General features: G+C 43.4%; 2 protein-coding genes across 2 annotated transcripts; both read left to right on the top strand.

The window, feature by feature from the left end:
* Nucleotides 1-9,685: 9,685 nt before the first annotated feature.
* Nucleotides 9,686-16,127, top strand: pthlha (parathyroid hormone-like hormone a). Its single transcript, XM_079294071.1, has 4 exons — nt 9,686-9,781; nt 10,028-10,138; nt 14,858-15,415; nt 15,845-16,127. The coding sequence occupies exons 2-3, from the start codon at nt 10,032-10,034 to the stop codon at nt 15,390-15,392; spliced, it is 642 nt and encodes a 213-aa protein (XP_079150197.1). The 5' UTR covers nt 9,686-9,781; nt 10,028-10,031; the 3' UTR covers nt 15,393-15,415; nt 15,845-16,127.
* A 3,913-nt stretch (nt 16,128-20,040) lies between these two features.
* c4h11orf98 (chromosome 4 C11orf98 homolog) lies at nt 20,041-26,704 on the top strand. The gene is made up of 4 exons (XM_079294794.1): nt 20,041-20,135; nt 23,255-23,379; nt 23,451-23,548; nt 25,990-26,704. Exons 1-4 carry the CDS (start codon nt 20,100-20,102, stop codon nt 26,118-26,120), a joined length of 390 nt encoding a protein of 129 aa, XP_079150920.1. The 5' UTR covers nt 20,041-20,099; the 3' UTR covers nt 26,121-26,704.
* The last annotated feature ends 535 nt before the right edge of the window (nt 26,705-27,239 follow it).

Genomic DNA, 27,239 nt, shown 5'->3' with positions numbered 1-27,239 from the left:
TAAAACATTTCTTCTTCTACCGGTTCACGTTCAGGTGAAGCAGCTTCTTCTTCTACCTGTTTACGTTCAGGTAAAACATTTCTTCTTCTTCTACCTGTTTACGTTCAGGTGAAACATTTATTCTTCTTCTACCTGTTTACGTTCAGGTGAAACATTTCTTCTTCTTCTACCTGTTTACGTTCAGGTGAAGCAGCTTCTTCTTCTTCTACCTGTTTACGTTCAGGTGAAGCAGCTTCTTCTTCTTCTACCTGTTTACGTTCAGGTGAAACATTTCTTCTTCTTCTACCTGTTTACGTTCAGGTGAAACATTTCTTCTTCTTCTACCTGTTTACGTTCAGGTGAAACATTTCTTCTTCTTCTACCTGTTTACGTTCAGGTGAAACATTTCTTCTTCTTCTACCTGTTTACGTTCAGGTGAAACATTTCTTCTTCTTCTACCTGTTTACGTTCAGGTGAAACATTTCTTCTTCTTCTACCTGTTTACGTTCAGGTGAAACATTTCTTCTTCTACCTGTTCACGTTCAGGTGAAGCCGCTTCTTCTTCTACCTGTTTACGTTCAGGTAAAACATTTCTTCTACCTGTTTACGTTCAGGTAAAACATTTCTTCTTCTACCTGTTTACGTTCAGGTAAAACATTTCTTCTTCTACCTGTTTACGTTCAGGTAAAACATTTCTTCTACCTGTTTACGTTCAGGTAAAACATTTCTTCTACCTGTTCACGTTCAGGTAAAACATTTCTTCTACCTGTTTACGTTCAGGTAAAACATTTCTTCTTCTACCTGTTCACGTTCAGGTGAAGCAGCTTCTTCTTCTACCTGTTCACGTTCAGGTAAAACATTTCTTCTTCTACCTGTTCACGTTCAGGTAAAACATTTCTTCTTCTACCTGTTCACGTTCAGGTAAAACATTTCTTCTTCTACCTGTTTACGTTCAGGTAAAACATTTCTTCTTCTACCGGTTCACGTTCAGGTAAAACATTTCTTCTTCTACCTGTTTACGTTCAGGTAAAACATTTCTTCTTCTACCGGTTCACGTTCAGGTAAAACATTTCTTCTTCTACCTGTTCACATTCAGGTAAAACATTTCTTCTTCTACCTGTTCACGTTCAGGTAAAACATTTCTTCTTCTACCGGTTCACGTTCAGGTGAAGCAGCTTCTTCTTCTACCTGTTTACGTTCAGGTAAAACATTTCTTCTTCTTCTACCTGTTTACGTTCAGGTGAAACATTTATTCTTCTTCTACCTGTTTACGTTCAGGTGAAACATTTCTTCTTCTTCTACCTGTTTACGTTCAGGTGAAGCAGCTTCTTCTTCTTCTACCTGTTTACGTTCAGGTGAAGCAGCTTCTTCTTCTTCTACCTGTTTACGTTCAGGTGAAACATTTCTTCTTCTTCTACCTGTTTACGTTCAGGTGAAACATTTCTTCTTCTTCTACCTGTTTACGTTCAGGTGAAACATTTCTTCTTCTTCTACCTGTTTACGTTCAGGTGAAACATTTCTTCTTCTTCTACCTGTTTACGTTCAGGTGAAACATTTCTTCTTCTTCTACCTGTTTATGTTCAGGTGAAACATTTCTTCTTCTTCTACCTGTTTACGTTCAGGTGAAACATTTCTTCTTCTTCTACCTGTTTACGTTCAGGTGAAACATTTCTTCTTCTTCTACCTGTTTACGTTCAGGTGAAACATTTCTTCTTCTTCTACCTGTTTACGTTCAGGTGAAACATTTCTTCTTCTTCTACCTGTTTACGTTCAGGTGAAGCAGCTTCTTCTTCTTCTACCTGTTTACGTTCAGGTGAAGCAGCTTCTTCTTCTTCTACCTGTTTACGTTCAGGTAAAACATTTCTTCTTCTTCTACCTGTTTACAGGTGAAGCAGCTTCACATGAGACCTTGTTTCCGGTGTTTCCACAGGTAGCCCGTCCTCCTTTCGTTGGTTTATTAGGAACTCTGCTGGACTTTGTGCTCCTGAATCGACTCCAACCAGAGGAGCTCATAAACTGGAAGGAACTCGACTAATTTGCAGACAAACTTTGGGGGAAAGTTCTCCATCAAACTGTTTTATACACTGAGCGGTGTCTTGGAAAGCAACAATGGATGTTGCATCACCAGCTCGTGTTGGCAGCCGGCAGGTTTAACAAATAAAGCGCTCATTGTGCTGCTGCTTGTGACCTTTAGAGAGGAGGAGAGAAATCAAGGACCACAGTCGCTGAATGTCTGAGTGTGACTGGACTGAGCTTAGACTTCGTGTTGAGTCAGAGTCCTGATAAATATCTGTATCCGCACTCTACGGATCGGGTTTCCTCACTGCTGCCCATCACAAACCCCCCGAGACCACCGTAACGTCAGCTAAACATCTAGGAGGTGCACGGTGGGCCTTTCATGCTGATGGAGGGGGGCGTCCCAACACTAACATGAGTCAACCCCCCGAGGTGTTGAGCCTCTTAAGGACAGAAGCAGGACTTTAAACTCTGTTCATTTCAGTGGATTTAAACACTATTAAAGCATCTATAATTAATATTAATGTAAATATATAATCAATATTAATATCAATACATAACACCATCAGATCAAATGACTGTGACGTGAAAGGGTTCACCAGAGGTTTCATGTCTTTTGTTACTACATTAAAAACAAAAGGTATCGGTGTGATCAAACCACAGACTGTATTTAAGAAGTGGACGTCGTCATGTTGACGTCTCTCGTTTGTTTGGGGATGTTTTGAAGCCTCGAGTTTGGCGATGCCACCGCCGCCATCAGTGAACAGAAAGTTACCATATTTGGACTAACCTCTGTCCTGACCTGGCAATCAGCGTGTAGCCCCGCCCTAAAGCATCCCCTGCTTTATGGTGTGTTTGACTCTAAATGGACCATAATGTACTAAATGAACATCATGCTGTATTGAAGAAGACTTGAAACTAGAGATTGAGACATAAACTCATGTTTACAATGTTTACTGAGGGAATAAATCAAGAGAGAAGTAGAGTCATTTTCTATAGACTTCTATACAACCAGAGGAGTCGCCCCCTGGTGGACACTAGAGAGAATGCAGCTTTAACACATGAAGAACTGACTTCACTCAAAGAACTGGAGGTTGACGACTGGATGAAACCCAAAAACGGTCCAGTTTGCTCTGGCCGGTGGGCGGGGCTTGTTTTTTGACTCGACTGATTTAAACATGGCGGCCGGGTCACAAACTAAAATAGAAAACATTTGTGACAGCGCTGCCTAGTTTATTGAAATGAATGTGATCCGTCAGATGTTGGTACATGTTGAAAGTCACGGGTGTAACTACGGTTGTATGAATTTCAGATGACCAGAAGAATTTCGAGGAATTTTAACCAGTAAGGTTAATTACAAACAGCATCTTACAAGTGGAATGTCTGGCCGGATGGCAACACCAAGGAACAGATCCCCAAATTGAAGGAGTTCATCCTCTGGGGTCTATGAACATCAACAGAAGATTTAGTGACAATTTAACCAAGAGGTGTTTGGATATTTGATCTGGACTCTGATTCAGCCTCGTCATACTACAAACGCCCTGGATGTTTATCTACCAAATATTCTACAGAACGGTCACGAACAACCTCACAAATCCAAGAGTTGTCCAAACCTGAGTGTCAACCAAGCTGATTGGGTGATACGAGGAGAGGTTTAAAAAGGAACCACCTCACTGAAGCCTCCGAACGAACCCACGGAGTTCAAGCCTTCAACCGATGGAGTGCTGCTCAGTGCTGCCTCTGGTGGCCACAAAATACCAATTCTTTCAGTAGCATTTCTGTAATTTTACGATTTTCATGAGGTGCTAAGTGACTAAAATGACGAGTTCTGCGAGAAGAAGTGATCCATGTCGTGGTCTTTGATCTGGAATAGATTGCTGAAAATCTTAACATTCTATTTAAGGTTATGGCACGAGGCTATTAAAGCAGCACAGAATGGGATGTTACATAAGAGCAGTGACAGTGTTGATCCTCACTAAACATGATCAGATTAGATTATAATCCACCGTAATGATCTGTGTGGATATGAAGTTAAAGATCAGAACAATTCATTACAGTTAGAGGAAGCTGCATCGTGAACGCTTCATCTGATGTGCACATGGAAGAAATGTAATCATGCTAATTAGAAATATGTTTATTATTCTGTATGTCTGAGGTCACACAATCAGCTGATCGTAGTTAAGATTGTAGTTATATTCGAAGAAACCAGGAAATATAATGTATTCATCTATTTGGTTGCTATTTGCAGAGAGAATGAGAGCAGTAAATATCAGATCATTGGTTCTGTTATCTCATGAATCTCAACATAACTATGTCTTGCAGACGTCTGGTGTTCAATCGCCCCAAGTTCTCCCACAACTTCTCTTCTCCGTTCTCTCCACTGGCTCCTGTAAGAGCATCCAGTGTGAGACTCTGGTGCTGGTCTACAGGGCAGTGAAAGGAACAGCTCCTTCCTATCTCCAGACCACGGTCAAGCCCTACACCCCCGCCCGACCTCTTGGCTCTGCTGCCTCGGGGCGATCGGTCGCCCCGTCGCTCAGAGGTCCGATCGACCCGGTCGCGTCTGTTTCCTGTCCTGACCCCTCAGTGGTGGAATGAACTCCCCACTGACCTCAGGACAGCAGAGTCGCTGCCCATCTTTCATCAGGCTGAAGACTCACCTCTTCAAGAAGCACTACCTGAGCCTTCACTCACCACTCACTGTATTCATACTAGTTTGTTGCACTTATTGTAATCATATTAGTTAGTTTCTGTACGTTGACTCTGGTTGATGCTCTTAGATGCTTGTTTAAAGGAAATGTACTTATGACTTCTGGTGACAAGTAGTTCTCTGGAATACCGATGTTAAATACACTTATTGTAAGTCGCTTGGCGTCTTGACTGTAAAGTAATGTAATGTCTTGTTTGTCTTCTGGAATAACTTCATGTTTTTGATTCCCATGAAAAGTGTCAGAGAGATCTTTAAACCTGTCTTTTCTAAACTTCAAAGTTCAAAGTTCAAAGTTCAAAGTTCAAAGTTCAAAGTTCACTTTATTGTCAAAGTTTCCACATGTGTTATGCATACAGAAAATTCGAAATGCCGTTTCTCGCAGTCCCACAGTGTAATATAGACATGAACATATAACATATAATAGAATAAAATAGAATAAAGTTAAGAACATAAGGGCCTAGATAAAGGATTTAACAAGTAGCAGCAGAGAATAAAAAGTGACTGGTGCTGATAAAAAGTGACTGGTGCTGATAAAAAGTGACTGGTGCTGATAAAAAGTGACTGGTGCTGGATGAGGGAAGGGGTGTGAGGGGGAGTAGATGTCCTGGTATGTTCCATTTGAGGCAGTGGGGAAAGGTGGGTGAGGGGGAGGGTAGAGAGGTCAGGGGAGAGATGGCAGGGGGGGAGAGAGGGGGAGCGAGAGGAGAGAGGGAGGGAGAGAGTTCAGCATCCTGACCGCCTGGTGGAAGAAGCTGTTCCTCAGCCGGGTAGAGCTCGAACGGAGACTGCGGAACCTTCTCCCTGAAGGCAGGAGGCTGAAGAGGCTGTTGGAGGGGTGGGTGGGGTCACCCGCAATGCCGAGTGCTTTGCGGGTGAGGCGGGTGTTGTAAATGTCCTGTAGTGTAGGGAGTGAGACTCCGATGATCCTCTGGGCAGAGTTCACAATGCGCTGCAGGCTCTTGCGGTTGGAGGCGGTGCAGCTTCCGAACCACAGCGTGATGCAGCTGCTGAGGATGCTCTCAGTGGCGCCTCGGTAGAATGAGAGCATGATGGGGGGGGGGGCTCCTGCTCGCTTGAGCTTCCTGATGAAGTACAGGCGTTGCTGGGCCTTCTTTGCCAGTGCAGTGGTGTTGCTGTTCCAGGTGAGGTCATCTGTGATTGTCACACCCAGGAATTTGGTGCTGCTCACCTGTTCCACAGCAGCACCATTGATGGTCAGAGGGAGGGGGGGTTGGGAGTGGGTTCTCCTGAAGTCAACAACAATCTCCTTTGTTTTCCCCACATTGAGGAAGAGATTGTTATTTTGGCACCAACGGACCAGCTGGTTCACTTCCTTCCTGTAGTTAGTCTCATCGTTGTGGCTGATGAGACCTACCACGGTAGTGTCGTCAGCGAACTTCACGATGTGGTTGGAGCTGTAGTTGGGTTTACAGTCATGGGTCAGCAGGGTGAAGAGAAGGGGGCTGAGCACACAACCTTGGGGGGCCCCCGTACTCAGTGTTAGTGTGTTCGAAGTGTTGTTGTTGACCCGAACAGCTTGTGGTCTCTCTGTGAGGAAGTCCAACAACCAGTTGCAGAGAGAGGGGCTGAGGCCCAGGTCTGTAAGTTTACACACAAGCTGCTGGGGGATGATTGTATTGAATGCTGAGCTGAAATCTATGAACAGCATTCTGACGTAGGAGTTCTTAGTGTCCAGGTGTGTGAGGGCTGGGTGTAGAGCGGAGGAGATTGCATCCTCTGTGGACCGTTTAGTTCGGTAAGCAAACTGAAACGGGTCCAGGGAGGGAGGAAGGGTGGATTTGATCTGCTTCATGACCAGCCTTTCGAAACACTTCATGATGGTAGAAGTCAATGCGACGGGGCGGTAGTCGTTGAAGCAGGCTGGAGATGACTTCTTCGGCACAGGAATGATGGTGGTTTCCTTGAAGCACGTGGGAACAACAGCCTGGCTCAGGGAGGTGTTAAAGATGTCGGTGAGGACATCCGTGAGCTCCTCTGCGCAGTCCCTCAGCACACGACCAGGAATGTTGTCAGGTCCCGCAGCCTTGCGGGTATTAATCCTCAGCAGTGTGCTCCTCACACTGGCTGGGGACAGGCACAGAGCCTGGTCGTCGGTGGGGGGGGTGGTTTTCTGCGCAGGTGTGTTGTTCTGTGCTTCGAAGCGTGCAAAGAAGCCATTGAGGTTGTTAAGCAGGGAGGTGTGACTGTCACAGGTCTGTGGCGGTAGTTTGTAGTCCGTTATGGTCCTAATGCCCTGCCACAGGCTCCGTGAGTCCCTGCTGTCTTTGAAATGTCCTGTGATTTTCCTGGTGTACAGTCGTTTAGCTTTCCTGATGCCACGGCACAGGTCAGCCCTGGCTGCTCCCAGCCCAGCTGGGTCTCCAGCTCTGAAGGCGGTGTCGCGAGCCTTGAGCAGTGTGCGGACCTCCCCTGTCAGCCATGGCTTCTGGTTGGCTCGGATGGTGATGGCTCTGGTGGTAGTTACATCATCAATGCACTTGGTGATGTAACCTGTGACTGTCTCTGTGTATTCTTGAATGTTAATGTGATGGTTGTAGGTGGCTGCCTGCTTGAACATGTCCCAGTCTGTAGTACCAAAGCAGTCCTGAAGTGCAGCTGTACTGTCCTCTGGCCACACCCGTACCTGTTTTGAAACCGGTTTGGTAACCTTTACCCTTGCTCTGTAGGCCGGTTTCAGCAAGACAGTGAGGTGGTCGGAGAGGCCAATGTGGGGGAGGGGGGACGCCTTGTACGCTCCCTTGATCGATGTGTAGACTAGGTCTAATTTGTTGTTTTCCCTGGTTGGAAAATCAACATGCTGGTATATTTTAGGCAGAACAGTTTTTAGGTTAGCATGGTTGAAGTCTCCAGCAACGATGAGAATGCCGTCTGGGTGTGCTGTCTGTTGCTCACTGATGGCTCTGTAAAGTTCACTGAGTGCCTCCTCTCTGTCCTTGTTGTTGGGGCTCGGAGGTATATAAACAGCCACCAGTAGAATGGCTGAAAACTCCCTCGGCAGGTAAAAAGGGCGGCACTTTAAAACCATAAACTCCACCAGCGGGGAACAGTGTTGGTTAACAACAATAGCGTCTCGACACCAAGCATCACTGATGTAAACACACACACCGCCGCCGCGGGACTTTCCCACGCTAACTATGTCTCTGTCTGCTCGGTAGCATGTTAGCTTGTCCAGTTGAATAGCGGAGTCCGGGATGTTGTGGTGGAGCCATGTGTCCGTGAACACGTAAACACAGCAGTCCCTCACCTCACGCTTGGTTCTGAGTAGCCGTATATTGTCCATCTTGTTGTCCAGTGAACGGACATTTGCCATGAGTAATGTTGGAATTGCCGGCTTGTGTGGGCTAGCCGCTAGCCTAGCCCGGATACCTCCACGCTTTCCCCGCTTTTGCTTCCTCTCGCACCGCTTGCGCGGTCTCCTTACCGGGTGGGGGTTGACACAATGGGGGGAGCAGAGAAGTCCCAGGCTGCTAAGATCCACGGAGAGTTTGGCTTCCAAGTTGAAGAAAGTTGTACTTTTCCCAAGAAGAAACTCACGGCTGTATTGTTGTGTTTTGCGATATAAGTCCGTCGGGCATGACGAACACAGCGGCAGACTAGACAAACTAGACGAAAAAGACGAAAAAGACGAAAACACTGTTTTTCCGGGACCGCGAGTGGCCGCTGCGACTGCACGCGCCGCCAACATGATTACTCTCTTAATCATAGATCATAGTTAAATTCACAAGGTCACACAGTCGAAGGATTTATAAACTCTTCACATGACAGATACTGAGAGTCCTTTCACGCCTCGTGTGGTTCAGACTTTCTGCAGAACTCTGGTCTGATGAAAAGACCAAACACAGGAAGTTCTGGCCAGCTGTCGCCAGAACAGGAAATAGGAAGAACAACAAAACAAAATGAGGAGACGTTGGGGACGTAGGTGACAACAAGACACAGGTGATGACGACAGGACGTAGGGGACGAAGAGGAGACATAGGTGTCAAAGATAATTCAACTGAATTTGTTTTTATTAAAGTAGATTATAGTAAAACGTTTTCTTCGTCCTCTGTAATTGTCATTTTCTTTATATTCTTGTCGTCGTCTCGTTTTCTAACAATGAATTCATGTTTTTGGCATTTAAATATGAAACAGCAGACTCATCTAATGGAAATCAGTGACCGGACAGTAGTGTTGCACTAATCAGCCCTCATAGCTCTTTAAGTCGTGGTTTATTTTGTCAGTATCTTTGTTTTTATATTATTCTGTTTTTTGCTTCTTCATCTTCTGTAAATTTAATTTTCTTTGTTGTTGTTGTCTCACCTTCCAAACATGATTTCATATTCCTGACACTATAATTTAGACAGTGAACGTACAGTAGTTGTGGCACGAATGAAACCTCGGACATCTTCCAGTTGTGATCTCATAAGAATGAGTCAGAGTTTGGCATCTTTGGGTTTCTTTACATTTTAACTTGGTCGCCTTTGTTTCGGTTTTCTTTTATTCAGGTTTTTAGTTTTGCTTTTCGTCATCGTTTACTGTAGATGTGATTTTCTTTGATATGTTTGAAGCATGAATTGATTCATAAACTAAACCCTGGACTCCTCTAACAGACAGACAGTGTGTTTCTGGCACTGACTGACCTCCGTAGTTCCAGCTGTGGTTTCAGCAGACTCCCTGTGTGCTGCTCGAGTGCCACCTTCCTGCCGTTTCTTCTTCTTCTTCTTCTTCTTCTCTCTGAGTGGGTGGGCAGACAGACGTGATGGAGGTTCCTCCTCCCTGTTAGTGACTCCTCCCCTTCTCTCCTCCTCTCACCTCCTCAGGCAGCGTGCAGCAAACGTTCTCATCAGAACGACCTGCAGCAGCAGAGCTGCCTCACCTTTAACCGGAGGACACCTGGAGGACGTCGTCTTCTTCTGCTCACTCTCAGGAACATAGAAACACTGGATGACTGTTTTTTAAATATTTTACCTGAGGTGTGATCACCTGGATTGTGTCTTTATTTGGGAAAGTTTGAGAAAAAAGGACAAAAGTGAATTTTCTGTTTTTACCGTGTGGGTGAGACACTGCTGAGGGAAGGTAAGTTCCCTGTTAACTCCTCTTCTTCCTCTTCTTCTTCCTCTTCTTCTTCTTCTTCCTCTTCTTCCTCTTCTTCTTCTTTGCCTTCTTCCTCTTCTTCCTCTTCTTCTTCTTATTCTTCTTCTCCTCCCTTCAGCCTTTTTCCAGCTCTGTTGTGGCTTCATGAGGACTCTGCTGTGGAACATGTTGGACTGGTTTGAATCATTCCAAACAGCCTGACGGTGTGTTTACTGTGTTTCTCTGCAGCACCATGTTCTGCTCCGGGAGAACCCTCCAGCAGTGGTGCTTCGCCGTCTTCCTGCTCTGCTCTCCGGTTCCTCACTTCGGACGTCCCATCGACGCCCTAAGCAGCAGAATGTAAGCTTCACTCCGTCTGTGCTCCTCAATCCTGACAGACAGGAAGTGGAACAAACTCACAGATAATCTTTTTTCCCATATTTGCACTTTTCTTTTGCATGTTTTTCCACACACACGTACACACAGACACACACGCATACACACACACGTACACACACACAAACACACACACACACACACAAACACACACACACAGAGGCTGGAAACTGTTGTGAAAGTGTTTGTTTAGCCGTCGCCCACCTGAGTGTGGACCTGAAGCAGGCTGATAGAACGTCTATCTGAGCATCTAAACATGTGAGGACCTGAACAGTTCTGGTTCTGGTCCTGGTGTGAGACTCAAACCTGCTGAGAGTGTTTGATGCCAAACAGAATAAATGTGGTGAAGTGAAGTAGGTTTAATAACTTTCTAAAGAGATAAAGACTGTAATTCTGGATCAGTTTGTAGTGAAGCAGAAAAAAAAGGTTTTCTCTCTCTTGTGAAATGTGTTTTAGTGGCAGCCGTTCTAGTTGTGAGAGGGTTCTGGTGGATGTTCAGGGTTCTGGTGGAGGCTGAGGGTTCTGGTGGACGTCAAGGCTTCTGCTGGACATTGAGGATTCGGATAGACGTTGAGGGTTCTGGTAGATGTAGAGGTTTCTGCTGGATGTTCAGGGTTCTGTTGGACGTTAAGGGTTCTTCTGGACATTGAGGGTTCTGGTAGATGTTGAGGGTTCTGGTAGATGTTGAGGGTTCTGCTGGACGTTGAGGGTTCTGCTGGACGTTGAGGATTCTGCTGGATGTTGAGGGTTTTGCTGGATGTTGAGCGTTCTGCTGGACGTTGAGGGTTTTTGCTGGATGTTGAGGGTTCTGGTAGACGTTGAGGGTTTTGCTGGATGTTGAGGGTTCTGCTGGACGTTGAGGGTTCTGCTGGACATTGAAAGTTCTGGTAGACGTTGAGGGTTCTGCTGGACGTTGAGGGTTTTGGTGGATGTTGAGGGTTTTGGTGGATGTTGAGGGTTCTGCTGGATGTTGAGGGTTCTGCTGGACGTTGAGGGTTTTGGTGGATGTTGAGGGTTCTGCTGGACATTGAAAGTTCTGGTAGACGTTGAGGGTTCTGCTGGACGTTGAGGGTTTTGCTGGATGTTGAGGGTTCTGCTGGACATTGAAAGTTCTGGTAGACGTTGAGGGTTCTGCTGGACGTTGAGCGTTTTGCTGGATGTTGAGTGTTCTGCTGGACATTGAAAGTTCTGGTAGACATTGAGGGTTCTGCTGGATGTTGAGGGATTTGGTGGATGTTGAGGGTTCTGCTGGACATTGAGGGTTTTGGTAGATGTTGAGGGTTCTGCTGGACGTTGAGGGTTTTGGTGGACGTTGAGGGTTCTGCTGGACGTTGAGGGTTTTGGTGGATGTTGAGGGTTCTGCTGGACATTGAAAGTTCTGGTAGACGTTGAGGGTTCTGCTGGATGTTGAGGGTTTTGGTGGATGTTGAGTGTTCTGCTAGATGTTGAGGGTTCTGCTGGACATTGAAAGTTCTGGTAGACGTTGAGGGTTCTGGGTGATGTTGAGGTTCTGGTAGACGTTGAGGGTTCTGCTGGATGTTGAGGGATTTGGTGGATGTTGAGGGTTCTGCTGGACATTGAGGGTTTTGGTGGATGTTGAGGGTTCTGCTGGACGTTGAGGGTTTTGGTGGACGTTGAGGGTTTTGGTGGATGTTGAGGGTTCTGCTGGACATTGAAAGTTCTGGTAGACGTTGAGGGTTCTGCTGGATGTTGAGGGTTTTGGTGGATGTTGAGTGTTCTGCTAGATGTTGAGGGTTCTGCTGGACATTGAAAGTTCTGGTAGACGTTGAGGGTTCTGGGTGATGTTGAGGTTCTGGTAGATGTTGAGGTTCTGCTTGACGTTGAGGTTCTGGGTGGCTTCAGGGCTTGATGTAAAAACCCTGAGGTAGAACTCACACGGCGGAGGAGGCTGGTGACCTCTGACCTTCATCTGCTGTTTGGAGGCTTTCAGAGATTCTATTTAGATTTAATCACGTTTATAGTTTATAGTTTAAGTTTTTCACTTGAGCTTAAAATCGTTTCTAATGTTAATTAATCTGCAGCCATCAGTTCATCTAAAATAATGAATATTTACGGGATCATTTCCTGCTTCTCTTGGTCTCACTTTATTTTAAACTGAACACAATCTTAAGTTATTGTTGTTGACGTGTGTCTGATGTTTTATTGATCGATTCATGAAGGAAAGAATTAGCAGATGAATCTGTAATGAGTCATAAACACTTTTCTTCTGAAGCAGAAATAAAAAGCCAAACATTCAGATTCAAATCACTGATCACATTTCTCGAATAATTATTCTGAATGTGAAATAAAAACATTCCTGACGAGATGTTTGTGAGCTCCGACATTCATATTAACGCTGACATATCATATATATCTATATATATGTATACTCTGTGGACCCCACAGAGAGAACAATCAGCATCAGGATGTGTCAGGAAGCCTTTGAAGTCTGTATTAAAGGTAGAATGTGAACCAGATCGGCTTCAAAGACTCAGGAAACATCTGTATGCATACAAACAAGAGCTGCTCTCTGATATTATGATAATCATGACTCAAAAGAAACACGTTCAGAAAGCTGTGACTCTGTTCTGTGAAGCCCTCCAGAGAGGAGAGGAGAAGCAGTGCATCATGGGAAACGCTGTGTTTGTGTGCTCGGACACCTGAAGTGTTTGTGCTCGCTGGTTCCCAGGGTTCTGGACCCGGGTCCTCTGTACCTCTGTTGTTCTAAGAGTTAAGACTCAGAGTAACGAGACACTGCGGCGAAGCAAAGACCTGATCCTTCAGCTGCTGGGACCAGGTCTGTAAGATAACAGGTCCTTCAGCTGCTGGGACCAGGTCTGTAAGATAACAGGTCCTTCAGCTGCTGGGACCTGGTCTGTAAGATAACAGGTCCTTCAGCTGCTGGGACCAGGTCTGTAAGATAACAGGTCCTTCAGCTGCTGGGACCTGGTCTGTAAGATAACAGGTCCTTCAGCTGCTGGGACCAGGTCTGTAAGATAACAGGTCCTTCAGCTGCTGGGACCTGGTCTGTAAGATAACAGGTCCTTCAGCTGCTGGGACCAGGTCTGTAAGATAACAGGTCCTTCAGCTGCTGGGACCAGGTCTGTAAGATAACAGGTCCTTCAGCTGCTGGGACCAGGTCTGTAAGATAACAGGTCCTTCAGCTGCTGGGACCTGGTCTGTAAGATAACAGGTCCTTCAGCTGCTGGGACCAGGTCTGTAAGATAACAGGTCCTTCAGCTGCTGGGACCAGGTCTGTAAGATAACAGGTCCTTCAGCTGCTGGGACCAGGTCTGTAAGATAACAGGTCCTTCAGCTGCTGGGACCAGGTCTGTAAGATAACAGATCCTTCAGCTGCTGGGACCAGGTCTGTAAGATAACAGGTCCTTCAGCTGCTGGGACCAGGTCTGTAAGATAACAGGTCCTTCAGCTGCTGGGACCAGGTCTGTAAGATAGCAGATCCTTCAGCTGGTCAAAATCAGTTGTTGTTCTTCTTGTTCTTCTTGTCCTTCTTCTTCTTCTCTTGTTCTTCTTGTCCTTCTTGTCCTTCTTCTTGTCCTTCTTGTCCTTCTTCTTCTTCTCTTGTTCTTACATCTACCAACAAGCAGGTCGATGCACGTTTTCTGTCTCGTTTCATTTCATCTTGTAACGAAACCGATTCAATAAAAAGTAAAATGTTTCGATTTAAATCAGGAGTTTTCTGAGTAAAACTGATTTGTCTAATTATTATTTTGAATATTTCTAGAAGCCTAAATATTTCAATACAAAAATATAATTTGGCATTCGTGAAAAACTCAAAAAGATAAAGGATAAACGACGTCGGAGGTTTGGTGAAGTGATTGTTCTTTCGTTGTTGAGCAGACAGCTCCACCATGTGGATACTTCATCAAGTACTTTTCCACCTGAACACTTGAACTGGTTTAGTAAACCAGGGGTCACGAGTTCAAATCCCGCTGTGGCCGCACTACATTTGAAATATCAATAATACATCAGCAAATACTTTATAAAACATATTAATGATATGATATAAATAATATAAAGCTGTTGGTACAAGAACATGCTGAATAAGAACTGGTTGGTTTCAGGCGCAGATAGCTCAACCTTTGACCTTTATAAGAGCTGATTACAGGACTCAGTGAAGATCTTGTTTTTATTATAATTAAGATTTGTTTGATGACATAAATATCTTTATTTAAAATGAGGCAGAATTCATTCCTCTGTTTTCTGCAGAGAAACATTTCTGTGAGTCTCTGCTTCTTATTTTCTTAAAGGTTTTTACTTTTAATGAACAATGAAACTGAAAACTGTCTTTGCATCCGTTTTAAGACAAACTCATTCCCAGTTTGGATGGATTATTATTGGAGAAGTCTGTCAGCTGATGAACCTTCTGTGTGAACGTTAATAAAGAGTCACATCCTAAAGTCCTCTCAGTATTATCTTATCGTGCCAAATATATATATATATATATATGTATATAATATATATCATATATTATATATCTATATATATAATATATATATAATATATATATTATATTAATATATATATATTATATATAATATATATTATATAAATATATAATATATGATATATATTATATATATATCATATATTAATATATATATATTATATATCTTATAGAGAAAAGACTCATTCAAACCAACATTATGTGACTCTTTGCAGAAGGCGCTCAGTGACTCACGCTCAGCTGATGCACGACAAAGGCCGGACGCTGCAGGACTTTAAGCGTCGCATGTGGCTGCAGGAGCTTTTGGACGAAGTCCACACGGCCGAGATCCGAGACCTCCCGGTCCGGACCGCCGGAGGAGGAGGGAGCAGCAGCGGCGCCGGCGTCGGGCTGCCGGGGGTCGGTCTGGGGGTCAACCCGGGGGTCAACCCGAGCACCACCGGAACCACCAGCAGCACCCTGCACTCCAAACCACCCGGAGGAACCAAGAACCTGCCCCTCAGCTTCAGGCTGGAGGAGGAGGAGGGAACCAACCTGCCGCAGGAGACCAACAAGTCTCAGACCTACAAGGACGGCACGCTGAAAGCTCCCGGCAAGAAGAAGAAGAAAGGGAGGTCTGGGAAGAGGAGGGAGGGAGACAAGAGGAAGAGGAGGGCCCGGTCGCTCGGCTGGAGGCTGGAGGAGGAAACAGGAAGTGGACTCCTCCTGGAGTGGAGGTCTCTGCTGGGCCTGCAGAGGGCGCTGCTTTAAGACGCTGTCAGTCTCTGACAAAGGTGAGTTCTGAAATACACAACACGAGAACTAACGTAACATAAAGCTGAAATACACAACACGAGATCAGCCTTTACTTCAAGAATTCAAGATGATTATTGAAATACAAATGATGACTTGGTGTTTGAATTTTTCCTTTAATGACTGAAAGAGAACTGAACACGTTCAGTTTATTGTCTCACTTTTACCAAACAAAGGAAATGAAGTTATTCATCCACTAAATGCTCATATTTCATTGTTATTCTACATAATAACACAGAACAAATCTATTTGCTGCTAAACGTGAAGTTATCTGAACTAATTCATATTATAGGAGTAAGATGAATTTACTTCCTGTTTACTTCCACATAAATCATTTGCATGAAGTAACAATCATCTTTTTATATTATTAATGTCTGAAACATTAAACGAAGTTTGTCTCTGTGTTTCAGAACCTTCGGACAGTTGGACTCCTAAATTATCTCATTACAATCGTCTGTAACTGAGATCGTTTGGAAAGAAAGTGGAAAATATTTATTGTCTGTAAATATTCTAAATATAGCAGAATAGAAAGCAGAATATGATAAAAAAAGATTTGAATCTTTGTGAATCCTTGCTTTTTCTTTTTTTATTCCCATTATGTCAGGTTTGTTTTGCAGTAATTTATTTGGTTGGATGATGTATTTATTTTGTAAATGTATCGAGGCGCTGCTGACCTTCTATATTTTTGTACCATAATGCACTTTAGATATATAAATATATATACCATTGATTTAGTTTGCGGACTTGTTTTTGTGGTTGATTGAAATTAAGAAATGATTCTGTGTTCAGTTTCCGGTCTTTTGGTTTCTCTGCTGCTGGTTTTTGTCTTCAGTGTTGAACCCTCGTGCTGCCTTCAGGGTCTCTTGTTCCTTCCACCACCCACTCTGCTTCTCAATGCCAAAGCTCACATCTGTACATAAACTAACACGGCTCCATGTTGCACTGAGACAAACACTCTGAACCATTAAACCTTTGACAGAATCCTGCTCTCTGTGTCCTCAATGTCTCTGATGTCTCTCTGATGTATCTTTGTCCGAAACATTCATTTAACATCAGAAACCTCATGAAGTGTCTCTGATGTCTCTCTGATGTCTCTGATGTCTCGCTGATCTCTCTCTGATCTCTGTCTGATGTCTCTGATCTCTCTCTGATGTGTCTCTGATGTCTCTCTGATGTCTCTCTGATGTCTCTGATCTCTCTCTGATCTCTCTCTGATGTCTCTGATCTCTCTCTGATGTCTCTGATCTCTCTCTGATGTCTCTGATCTCTCTCTGATCTCTCTCTGATGTCTCTGATCTCTCTCTGATGTGTCTCTGATGTCTCTCTGATCTCTCTCTGATGTCTCTGATGTCTCTCTGATGTCTCTCTGATCTCTCTCTCTGATGTCTCTCTGATGTCTCTGATGTCTCTCGGATGTCTCTGATCTCTCTCTGATGTCTCTCTGATGTCTCTGATGTCTCTCTGATCTCTCTCTGATGTCTCTCTGATGTCTCTGATGTCTCTCTGATGTCTCTGATCTCTCTCTGATGTCTCTGATCTCTCTCTGATGTCTCTCTGATGTCTCTCGGATGTCTCTGATCTCTCTCTGATGTCTCTCTGATGTCTCTGATGTCTCTCTGATGTCTCTCTGATGTCTCTGATGTCTCTCTGATCTCTCTCTGATGTCTCTGATGTCTCTCTGATGTCTCTCTGATCTCTCTCTCTCTGATGTCTCTCTGATGTCTCTGATGTCTCTGATGTCTCTCGGATGTCTCTGATGTCTCTCTGATGTCTCTGATGTCTCTGATGTCTCTCTGATGTCTCTCTGATCTCTCTCTGATGTCTCTCTGATGTCTCTCTGATCTCTCTCTCTGATGTCTCTCTGATGTCTCTGATGTCTCTCTGATCTCTCTCTGATGTCTCTCTGATGTCTCTCTGATCTCTCTCTCTGATGTCTCTCTGATGTCTCTGATGTCTCTCTGATATCTCTCTGATGTCTCTGATATCTCTCTGATTTCTCTCTGATCTCTCTCTGATGTCTCTCTGATGTCTCTCTGATCTCTCTATGATGTCTCTGATTTCTCTCTGATTTCTCTCTGATGTCTCTCTGATGTCTCTCTGATGTCTCTGATGTCTCTGATGTCTCTCTGATGTCTCTCTGATGTCTCTGATGTCTCTGATGTCTCTCGGATGTCTCTGATCTCTCTCTGATCTCTCTCTGATGTCTCTCTGATGTCTCTGATGTCTCTGTCTCTCGGATGTCTCTGATCTCTCTCTGATGTCTCTGATGTCTCTGATCTCTCTCTGATGTCTCTCTGATGTCTCTGATCTCTCTCTGATGTCTCTGATCTCTCTCTGATGTCTCTCTGATGTCTCTGATGTCTCTGATCTCTCTCTGATGTCTCTCTGATGTCTCTCTGATGTCTCTCTGATGTCTCTCTGATGTCTCTGATGTCTCTGTCTCTCGGATGTCTCTGATCTCTCTCTGATGTCTCTGATGTCTCTGATCTCTCTCTGATGTCTCTCTGATGTCTCTGATCTCTCTCTGATGTCTCTCTGATGTCTCTGATGTCTCTGATCTCTCTCTGATGTCTCTCTGATGTCTCTCTGATGTCTCTCTGATGTCTCTGATGTCTCTGTCTCTCGGATGTCTCTCTGATGTCTCTCTGATGTCTCTCTGATGTCTCTTTGTCCTAAACATTCAGAGAATCATCATTCTACATCAGAACCCTCATGAAATTGCTCTTCACTTCAAACATTTCTGTTTAGAGGAGTTCCCCAACGTTCCACCTCAGGTCCTCTGGACTTTCAGATTATACTTAATTACATCCTGTTGATGTGATGGTAGATTATTTCCTACAAGCTCCAACTATTCTCTTCAATGTGACGGCTTTCTGTTTCTATAATCAATCAATCAAACTTGATTTCAGACAAGGGGTCCAGATAAGACAAATAGAATAAAATCATATACAAATAATACATTTTACCAAGTAACATACAATGTTACATACATATAACATTGTAACAGATTATCTTTTGGTTTTAGACTGTTGGACATTTTACAAACCAACAATTAAAAAAATTGACAATTTAAACAAATTGATAATGAAAACAATGATTAATTGCAGCTTTACTTCCTGATCTGACTCAATACTCTAATATAAAGACTTATTGAGTCACTAAAGTGGCTCTCATCTTAAAATCTGTATTCACATGAACTCTCTCTCTCGTAACACAAAGTCACTGGTTTCATCAGGTCGCGTCTCGGTTTAGAAACAAGCAGCTCAACATGAAGCTGACATGACTTTTCATGTTTTTCCATACTGACATACATTTTTTGCACTCCAGTTATTGTATAAGATAACCTTATTTCTGAATAGTTTAACAGTTAAATGCTAACTTTATTTGTATTATCTGTCCCGTTCTGGAGCTGATTCTGGTTGTTTGTGATTCACCAGTTTAAATATAATAATAATTCTTTATTTTATATAGCGCTTTTCTTAGTACTCAAAGACGCTTTACAAGGTTCCATGCACACCATTCGCCCGGTCATACCGGTGGTGGTAAGCTACGTCTGTAGCCACAGCTGCCCTGGGGCAGACTGACGGAAGCGTGGCAACTAATTTGTGCACAACGGCCCCTCCGACCAACACCAAGCATTCACTCGCATTCACACCAAGCATTCACTCGCATTCACACCAAGCATTCACTCGCATTCACACCAAGCATTCACCATTCATTCCTTTGCATGTTTTTCCGAGGTGGGGGAAACCGGAGTGCCCGGAGGAAACCCACGCGGCCACGGCTGAGAACATGCAAACTCAACACAGGTTGTACCAGGAATCGAAACCAGAAACCTTGACTGGGAAGCGAACCCAGTACCTTCTTACTGTGAAGATATATACTGTAATAGATATAAACAGACTCATAGAATGATGGAACCACATTTTCCATCAGAGGAGTCATTCAGCCTGATTTCCCGTCTGATTTTAAATTCAGGGAAATGTTGAAACTCTTCATGACCCAAAATATAAGCATAAGCAATATTTAAAACTGATCCCAGACCCTCAGAGTCCGTTCATGTTGTCTCAGATGATTGACTGTTGTAGATTCAGTTTGTTCTCTGATGATTTTAGAGGGTTAGGGTTAACACACTGTTTATCTGAGGAACAATGAGACGATTGCAGCGATCAATACTTTTATTGTGACGTCTAAATGTGAACTACTGTGGTCGATGGAGCTAAAATAATCATATAAAACATACAATAATAATAGATATTATTATTTATATATTTTTTATTATTATGTAATATAAACAATATAATATAATAAATATGGTGATGATATAGTGACTCTGTATTATGATTGCTTTAAGTATTTTACTTTGGATACTTCAAGTACATTTAGTTGCTAATACTTCTTTACTTATTTTACTTTAATGCTAACCTGTTTATTGGCTTTTTGATCATTTCACAGAAACTCTCCTTCAATGATATAAATACAAATAAAAGCAGTGAATTAAACTGCATCACTTTTACTCATAACGAGTATTTTAGTCTGTATTTATCACTGTGGTTGTAATGCGTGGACAGACCTGAGGGGGCAGTAACGAGCCGTCCGTCCGGAGGTCTGGCCGTAATTTTAAGAGCAGAAGAAGAAGCTCAACTCTTCCCACGTGAGACCAACATGGCTCCAGGAGGAAAAATAAACAGACCGAAAACTGTAAGAAACGACTTTTAATATCAACAAGAAACAACGTTCAATGTCGATACGAGACGAGAGAGTTCCGAGAGAGAAGACGACGCTTTTAAACAGAGAAGAACGAACTGTAACCGGACAGTTAAACAGCTAGCGGCTAGAAGCTAACAGCTAGCAGCTAAGTTAGCATGTGGACGGCTAACGTAAACACGGCTACTTCTAGCTAGCTTAGCTTAGCCATTTATTTTACTGCCTTTTTACAGTCTGTGTCTTTATATTATACCGTTTTAAAAGTACCCATTCTGCATAGAGTACTTTTACTTTGAGTATATGTTGATTATTTCTACTAAATTACTTTTCCTCAAGTAAAGGATCAGAGTACTTCTCATGATAAGTCACATTTATATATGTATATATTAGTGCTGGGCAACGATTACAATTTTTAATCGCGATTAATCTCATTGTCATGGCAAAGTTCAACAATGAATTCATAAGTAGTGTATTGCGCACTTTTATTTTAAAGTGCTGCTCTATGAACAACAGGTGAAGAACATTGTGTGTGAACACGTTAAACACATCAAGTTGTTGCAGTGTTCTCTTCACACAGCAGCAGTTCTATCTCTTCTATATCTGTGCTCAGTGTGTGAACAGAACAACATGTTTCACACGTTGATCTACATGTGTGTGTTGAGTCTTCATCACAGTCAGAGCATGTGATGCAGCTCTACTCTTCATCACTATGATGCAGCTCTACTCTTCATCACTGTGATGCAGCTCTACTCTTCATCACTATGATGCAGCTCTACTCTTCATCACTATGATGCAGCTCTACTCTTCATCACTATGATGCAGCTCTACTCTTCATCACTATGATGCAGCTCTACTCTTCATCACTGTGATGCAGCTCTACTCTTCATCACTATGATGCAGCTCTACTCTTCATCACTATGATGCAGCTCTACTCTTCATCACTATGATGCAGCTCTACTCTTCATCACTATGATGCAGCTCTACTCTTCATCACTATGATGCAGCTCTACTCTTCATCACTATGATGCAGCTCTACTCTTCATCACTATGATGCAGCTCTACTCTTCATCACTATGATGCAGCTCTACTCTTCATCACTGTGATGCAGCTCTACTCTTCATCACTATGATGCAGCTCTACTCTTCATCACTATGATGCAGCTCTACTCTTCATCACTATGATGCAGCTCTACTCTTCATCACTATGATGCAGCTCTACTCTTCATCACTGTGATGCAGCTCTACTCTTCATCACTATGATGCAGCTCTACTCTTCATCACTATGATGCAGCTCTACTCTTCATCACTATGATGCAGCTCTACTCTTCATCACTGTGATGCAGCTCTACTCTTCATCACTATGATGCAGCTCTACTCTTCATCACTATGATGCAGCTCTACTCTTCATCACTATGATGCAGCTCTACTCTTCATCACTATGATGCAGCTCTACTCTTCATCACTATGATGCAGCTCTACTCTTCATCACTATGATGCAGCTCTACTCTTCATCACTGTGATGCAGCTCTACTCTTCATCACTATGATGCAGCTCTACTCTTCATCACTATGATGCAGCTCTACTCTTCATCACTATGATGCAGCTCTACTCTTCATCACTATGATGCAGCTCTACTCTTCATCACTGTGATGCAGCTCTACTCTTCATCACTATGATGCAGCTCTACTCTTCATCACTATGATGCAGCTCTACTCTTCATCACTATGATGCAGCTCTACTCTTCATCACTGTGATGCAGCTCTACTCTTCATCACTATGATGCAGCTCTACTCTTCATCACTATGATGCAGCTCTACTCTTCATCACTGTGATGCAGCTCTACTCTTCATCACTATGATGCAGCTCTACTCTTCATCACTATGATGCCGCTCTACTCTTCATCACTGTGATGCAGCTCTACTCTTCATCACTATGACGCAGCTCTACTCTTCATCACTATGATGCAGCTCTACTCTTCATCACTATGATGCCGCTCTACTCTTCATCACTGTGATGCAGCTCTACTCTTCATCACTATGATGCAGCTCTACTCTTCATCACTATGATGCAGCTCTACTCTTCATCACTGTGATGCAGCTCTACTCTTCATCACTATGATGCAGCTCTACTCTTCATCACTATGATGCAGCTCTACTCTTCATCACTGTGATGCAGCTCTACTCTTCATCACTATGATGCAGCTCTACTCTTCATCACTATGATGCCGCTCTACTCTTCATCACTGTGATGCAGCTCTACTCTTCATCACTATGACGCAGCTCTACTCTTCATCACTATGATGCAGCTCTACTCTTCATCACTATGATGCCGCTCTACTCTTCATCACTGTGATGCAGCTCTACTCTTCATCACTGTGATGCAGCTCTACTCTTCATCACTATGATGCAGCTCTACTCTTCATCACTATGATGCAGCTCTACTCTTCATCACTATGATGCAGCTCTACTCTTCATCACTATGATGCAGCTCTACTCTTCATCACTATGATGCAGCTCTACTCTTCATCACTATGATGCAGCTCTACTCTTCATCACTGTGATGCAGCTCTACTCTTCATCACTGTGATGCAGCTCTACTCTTCATCACTATGATGCTGTAACTCAGAGGTGATGAAGGTGACCCAGCGATCAAAGAATAACGTCACTTTACGCACAATTTAGGTGCATTTTCCCTTTAACTCACGAGATGTAGCATGTTTTATACTTAATGTGAATATAATTCATACTTTGTTGGCATCTTATTCTGAAAACCGGATGTTCGTCTGAAGAAACCGGATGTTGTCTCACGTTAATGTTTCCGCGAACTTTCAAAGTCCTTCACTCCCGATCTGTGCTGTTTAAATGCATTTACGGTGAATGTCAGTATATAGGTGCACGAACATGTGAGTGTCTGCTGACTTTACCGCACCGCTGCCAGTGAGCAACGCACTTTCAAAATAAAATAAAATGCGTTCACGCGCCATAAAATAATTGTCGGCATTACTGAATGAATGCGTTAACGCGATAATAACGCGTTATTAGTTCAGTTTTTCTCTGATGACCTGAACACTAAATCCGTCTCGTTCAAGTTTTTCTTTTTGTTGTCGTCCTGCAGGAACTCGCTAAGAACGTCTTCAAGCGTCGTCGAGTTCTGAGCCGAGAGAAGAGGAAGAGACATCTGATCGTGGGAGCCGTGGTGGACGAAGGTCTGATCACCGTCCACCACCTGAAGAAGAGGAAGTACGTGATGAATAGAACCAGAAGTCTCTTCTTCTCATGTTAGACGGAGAATAAACGTGTTTGTGTTTCAGGTCGAGTCAGCGAGCGAACATCACTTTGTCTGGAAAGAAGAAGAGAAAACTTCTGAAACAGCTTCAGCACATGCAGACAGACAAGGCCGGTATGGAAGGTCAGTGACGCATAAACACTGACTGACCCGCTGAACATCTCTCGATGGAAACAGAACCATCATGACAAAGAAATAAAACAAGTTGAATTCTTTGATTATTTATTTTTCAAAAATTGGAAAACAATATAATCAATACGTCCAACATGTTAAGTGTCTACAAGTGTTGGCGGAGGCTCCACATGTTATAAATATTAAACTATTTAGATATTAACATTCTCTCTCCTCTCCTTTCCTCTCCTCTCCTCTGTTTCCGTTTCCGGTTGCGTGTGAGTGGTGGACGTGAGTGTGAGAGGTGTGAGTGGTGAGTGTGAGCGGCGCGGAGGTTTGATTCTTGTTTCACTGCTTTGGGATTTGTTCCTCTGTCTCTGCACATGATCAGGTGAGATATAAGCGCTGTATTTATCGGTAGAACGTGTGGTTAGTGGTGTTGTTTGGCGTTGTTCGGGAGGATGGCGTCCTCCGAGACGCCGCGCCCGTCAATCCGGCACGGAGTCCGGGTAGTTCCACCGGACAGCAGCGTGTCAGTAGAGGAGGTGCTGCTGGCTGTGGGAGAACAGCTGACATGACAAACTTTCCTTCGCGTCTCGGATGAATAAAGCTGTGGTTGTGTTCGTGGCGAGTGGTTTACGTCCGCAAGCTGATAGAGAGCGGCGTGTTGATCAGGGACAGCTTCGTGCAGGTCTCTCCGCTCTCGGTGCGTCTACGCGGATCACCGTGTCCGGTGTTCCGCCGTTTATACCGGACGAGCTGTTAGGGAATGAGCTGCGCAGGTTTGGAAAGTTTGCCAGCGGATTTAGAACAGTTAATTTGGGGTGTAAGGACCCCAAGCTGAAGCACGTGCTGTCGCTTAGGCGGCAGGTCTTCATGTTCCTGGAGTCACCGACACAAACACTGGAGGTGTCCTTCAGGGTGAAACACGGGGAGGGTTCATACATGGTGTACGCGAGCTCGGGACAGATCAAATGAAACGAGTGTGGAGATGTAGGACACAAACGCACAAGCAGCGGGGAGGCGCGGAGGCGGAGCCTCCGGCGGCGGCCGCTCCGGCTGCTCCGGCGGCGGCTGCTCCGGCGGCGGCCGCTTCGGCACCGGACGCGGAGCCTCCGGCTGCGGCCGTACCGACCGCTCCTGCACCGGCTGTGGAGCCTCCGGCTGCGGCGGTGCCGACCGTACCGACCGCTCCTGCACCCGCGCCGGGACCCGCTGGTGTGGCTGCGGCTGCCGCCGGTGGGGTCGGCGGCGTTTCTTCGTCTTCTGCTGATGACAATCAGGGCCAGTCTTACAACCAGCAGGCTTCTGTGGTGGCGCAGAACCTCACTACATCTGGTACCGGAGCACCACCACAGTCTGTAGAAGTCTGAAGAGGCAGCTACAGGTTCTGCAGGTGGAGATCTCAGCGCAGCCTTAGATGACGCACAGAGTGTAGGGTCTGTGTCCAACAGCCAGCTGTCTTGTGAAGGAGAGGACATGGACGATGGGAGTGAATCAGATGTTGCATCTAATTCTGAAACGTGCATTAAAAGCACTGATCTGTATTCACTTGAGGAAATAAACTCGTTTTTGAATGTAACTTTCAATAGAACTGTAAAAGTGAGTGATTATTTCCCGGACACGGAGAAGTTCATCCGATCTGTTGGGGTGGTGCAGAGGAAGGTGGGTTTGGACCTTTTAGACGGGAAAAAGCGTTTCCGCCTGAAGAAACACGTCACAACCGTGAGGAAAGAGAGGAAAAGTCAAAAGGGTCAAACTAAGACCGCTTAACATGATCATGTGTCACACGGGGTTTTCCACTTTCCACTGCTTACTTCTCATCTTGTCTTACCTCCTTCCATCCTCTGACCTTTCCATGCAGAGCTTCAATTTAGGGTCTTTAAACATCAATGGTGGGAGGGACGGGCATAAGAGGGCGGTCACTGCAGACATGATCACACAGAAACACTCAGACATCGCTATCAGTGCTAGTACTATCAGTACTAGCACTAGTACTATCAGTGCTAGTACTATCAGTACTAGCACTAGTACTATCAGTGCTAGTACTATCAGTACTAGCACTAGTACTATCAGTGCTAGTACTATCAGTACTAGTACTATCAGTGCTAGTACTATCAGTACTAGTACTAGTACTATCAGTGCTAGTACTATCAGTACTAGTACTACCAATACTAGTACTATTATCAGTACTATTACTCGTACTATTATCAAGACTCATATCGGCTCTTTTCTATTGTTTTGTGAAAGAAAAAGACAATTCATTAAAAAGCAATCAATATTTCTTTATTATTTATTTGTAAACAAATATTCTTTCTTGAACGGCAGAAAGTCTAAAATAAATCACTATTTTTGACTTCACTGATTCAATGTCTTTCTTTTCATATTTATATAAACTCACATCATCAATGTTTGTTGAAGTTGTTTAAAATCCCTCTGATGCTTCTCTTCAGTCGAAGCTGAACCACCGAAGAAGAAGCAGGACTCCTCATCGGATCCAACCAAGACGAGGCAGAAGAAGAAGAAGAGAGCAGCTGGACCTCCGGAGGACCAAGAGATGGACGACGTGGAAACGATGAACTGAGCTCTGAACCAACGTTCATGTTTCTATGAAGACAAAGATCCAAGAGGCTGAAGACCAGGACCACCAGGACCACCAGGACCACCAGGACCACCAGGACCACTCTCACATAAGATACTGAACATGTTTCATTTATCAAGTCAAAGTTCTCAGTGAGTCAAACTAAATGTTAAAAGACGTTAATGTTTATTAAATTAAACTTTTAAAAGGTAATTTTGGCTCAAAGTCAAAGCATCTTGTTAGGTCAAGATTTTTTATTTATATTCGCTCATAATTTTGATAAGATTATGACACAGAGCTGATAATTTAGATTCAGTAAGTGATAATAATTTATAGTCCTGTCTCATAATTTAACTATTTAACACAAAATACGTTGTTTGGAGTTTTGTCATCATTTACATAATTTGGAGTTGAGTTTTTTTGCCTTCCATGGAATCACCGTCACAATAATACGTGATGTCAAAGTTTGTTCACGTCATAAATACATAAAATCTGTAAAAACAGTCATTGAGAACATTAACCGACTCTTTGTTTTATTAAACCGTTCAAGACTGATTTTAACTTCCTGTTTGTTTCATTCTGATCATGTGACATAATATTAATATACATCTATATGTATAAGTATCTATATTTATTTATTTCTATACTGTATGTGTGTATATATATTATTTATTCATGGCGGATTTTAACTTCCTGTTATTTGTTTCATTCTAATATTGTGACATCACACATTTCTCATATAAAGTATAAAATAGAAACATTAATTTAACTTTCATAATGTTCTCCGACTCAGTCATCATTTTAAATTAAAGTAATTTTTATTAATATTTTCCCTGAAAATGTTGCAAACGTAATTATTTTAACTTAATCTTTAAATGTTGACTTAGTTTCTCATAATTTTTCTCCCAGTATGTCAAACATTTTACTGGTCATTATTTTTATAAATATTTTCCCCAAAACGTTGCAAACGTAAACATTGTTACTTAATATTTCACTTTTGACTTTTGTCGTTTTATGAATTTAAATTGTATTTCATTTTTTCCATACATCTCATACTAATATTACTACCTCATGATTTTTAACTGAGTATCTCATGTTTGTTCTTTTCTAGACATAAATGAT

The sequence above is a fragment of the Melanostigma gelatinosum genome (assembly GCF_949748355.1).
Source record: "Melanostigma gelatinosum genome assembly, chromosome: 22".
NCBI lineage: Eukaryota > Metazoa > Chordata > Actinopteri > Perciformes > Zoarcidae > Melanostigma > Melanostigma gelatinosum.
The sequence above is the reverse complement of the archived record's forward strand: the minus strand, read 5'-3'. Positions and strand labels throughout refer to the sequence as shown.

Bases quoted from the DNA above. Each gene is read 5' to 3' on its own strand.
- pthlha (XM_079294071.1), top strand. From the start codon at position 10,032: ATGTTCTGCTCCGGGAGAACCCTCCAGCAGTGGTGCTTCGCCGTCTTC. The intron at 10,139-14,857 runs GTAAGCTTCACT...GACTCTTTGCAG, and splicing joins GACGCCCTAAGCAGCAGAAT to AAGGCGCTCAGTGACTCACG.
- c4h11orf98 (XM_079294794.1), top strand. From the start codon at position 20,100: ATGGCTCCAGGAGGAAAAATAAACAGACCGAAAACT. The intron at 20,136-23,254 runs GTAAGAAACGAC...GTCGTCCTGCAG, and splicing joins AAATAAACAGACCGAAAACT to GAACTCGCTAAGAACGTCTT. The intron at 23,549-25,989 runs GTCAGTGACGCA...GCTTCTCTTCAG, and splicing joins AGACAAGGCCGGTATGGAAG to TCGAAGCTGAACCACCGAAG.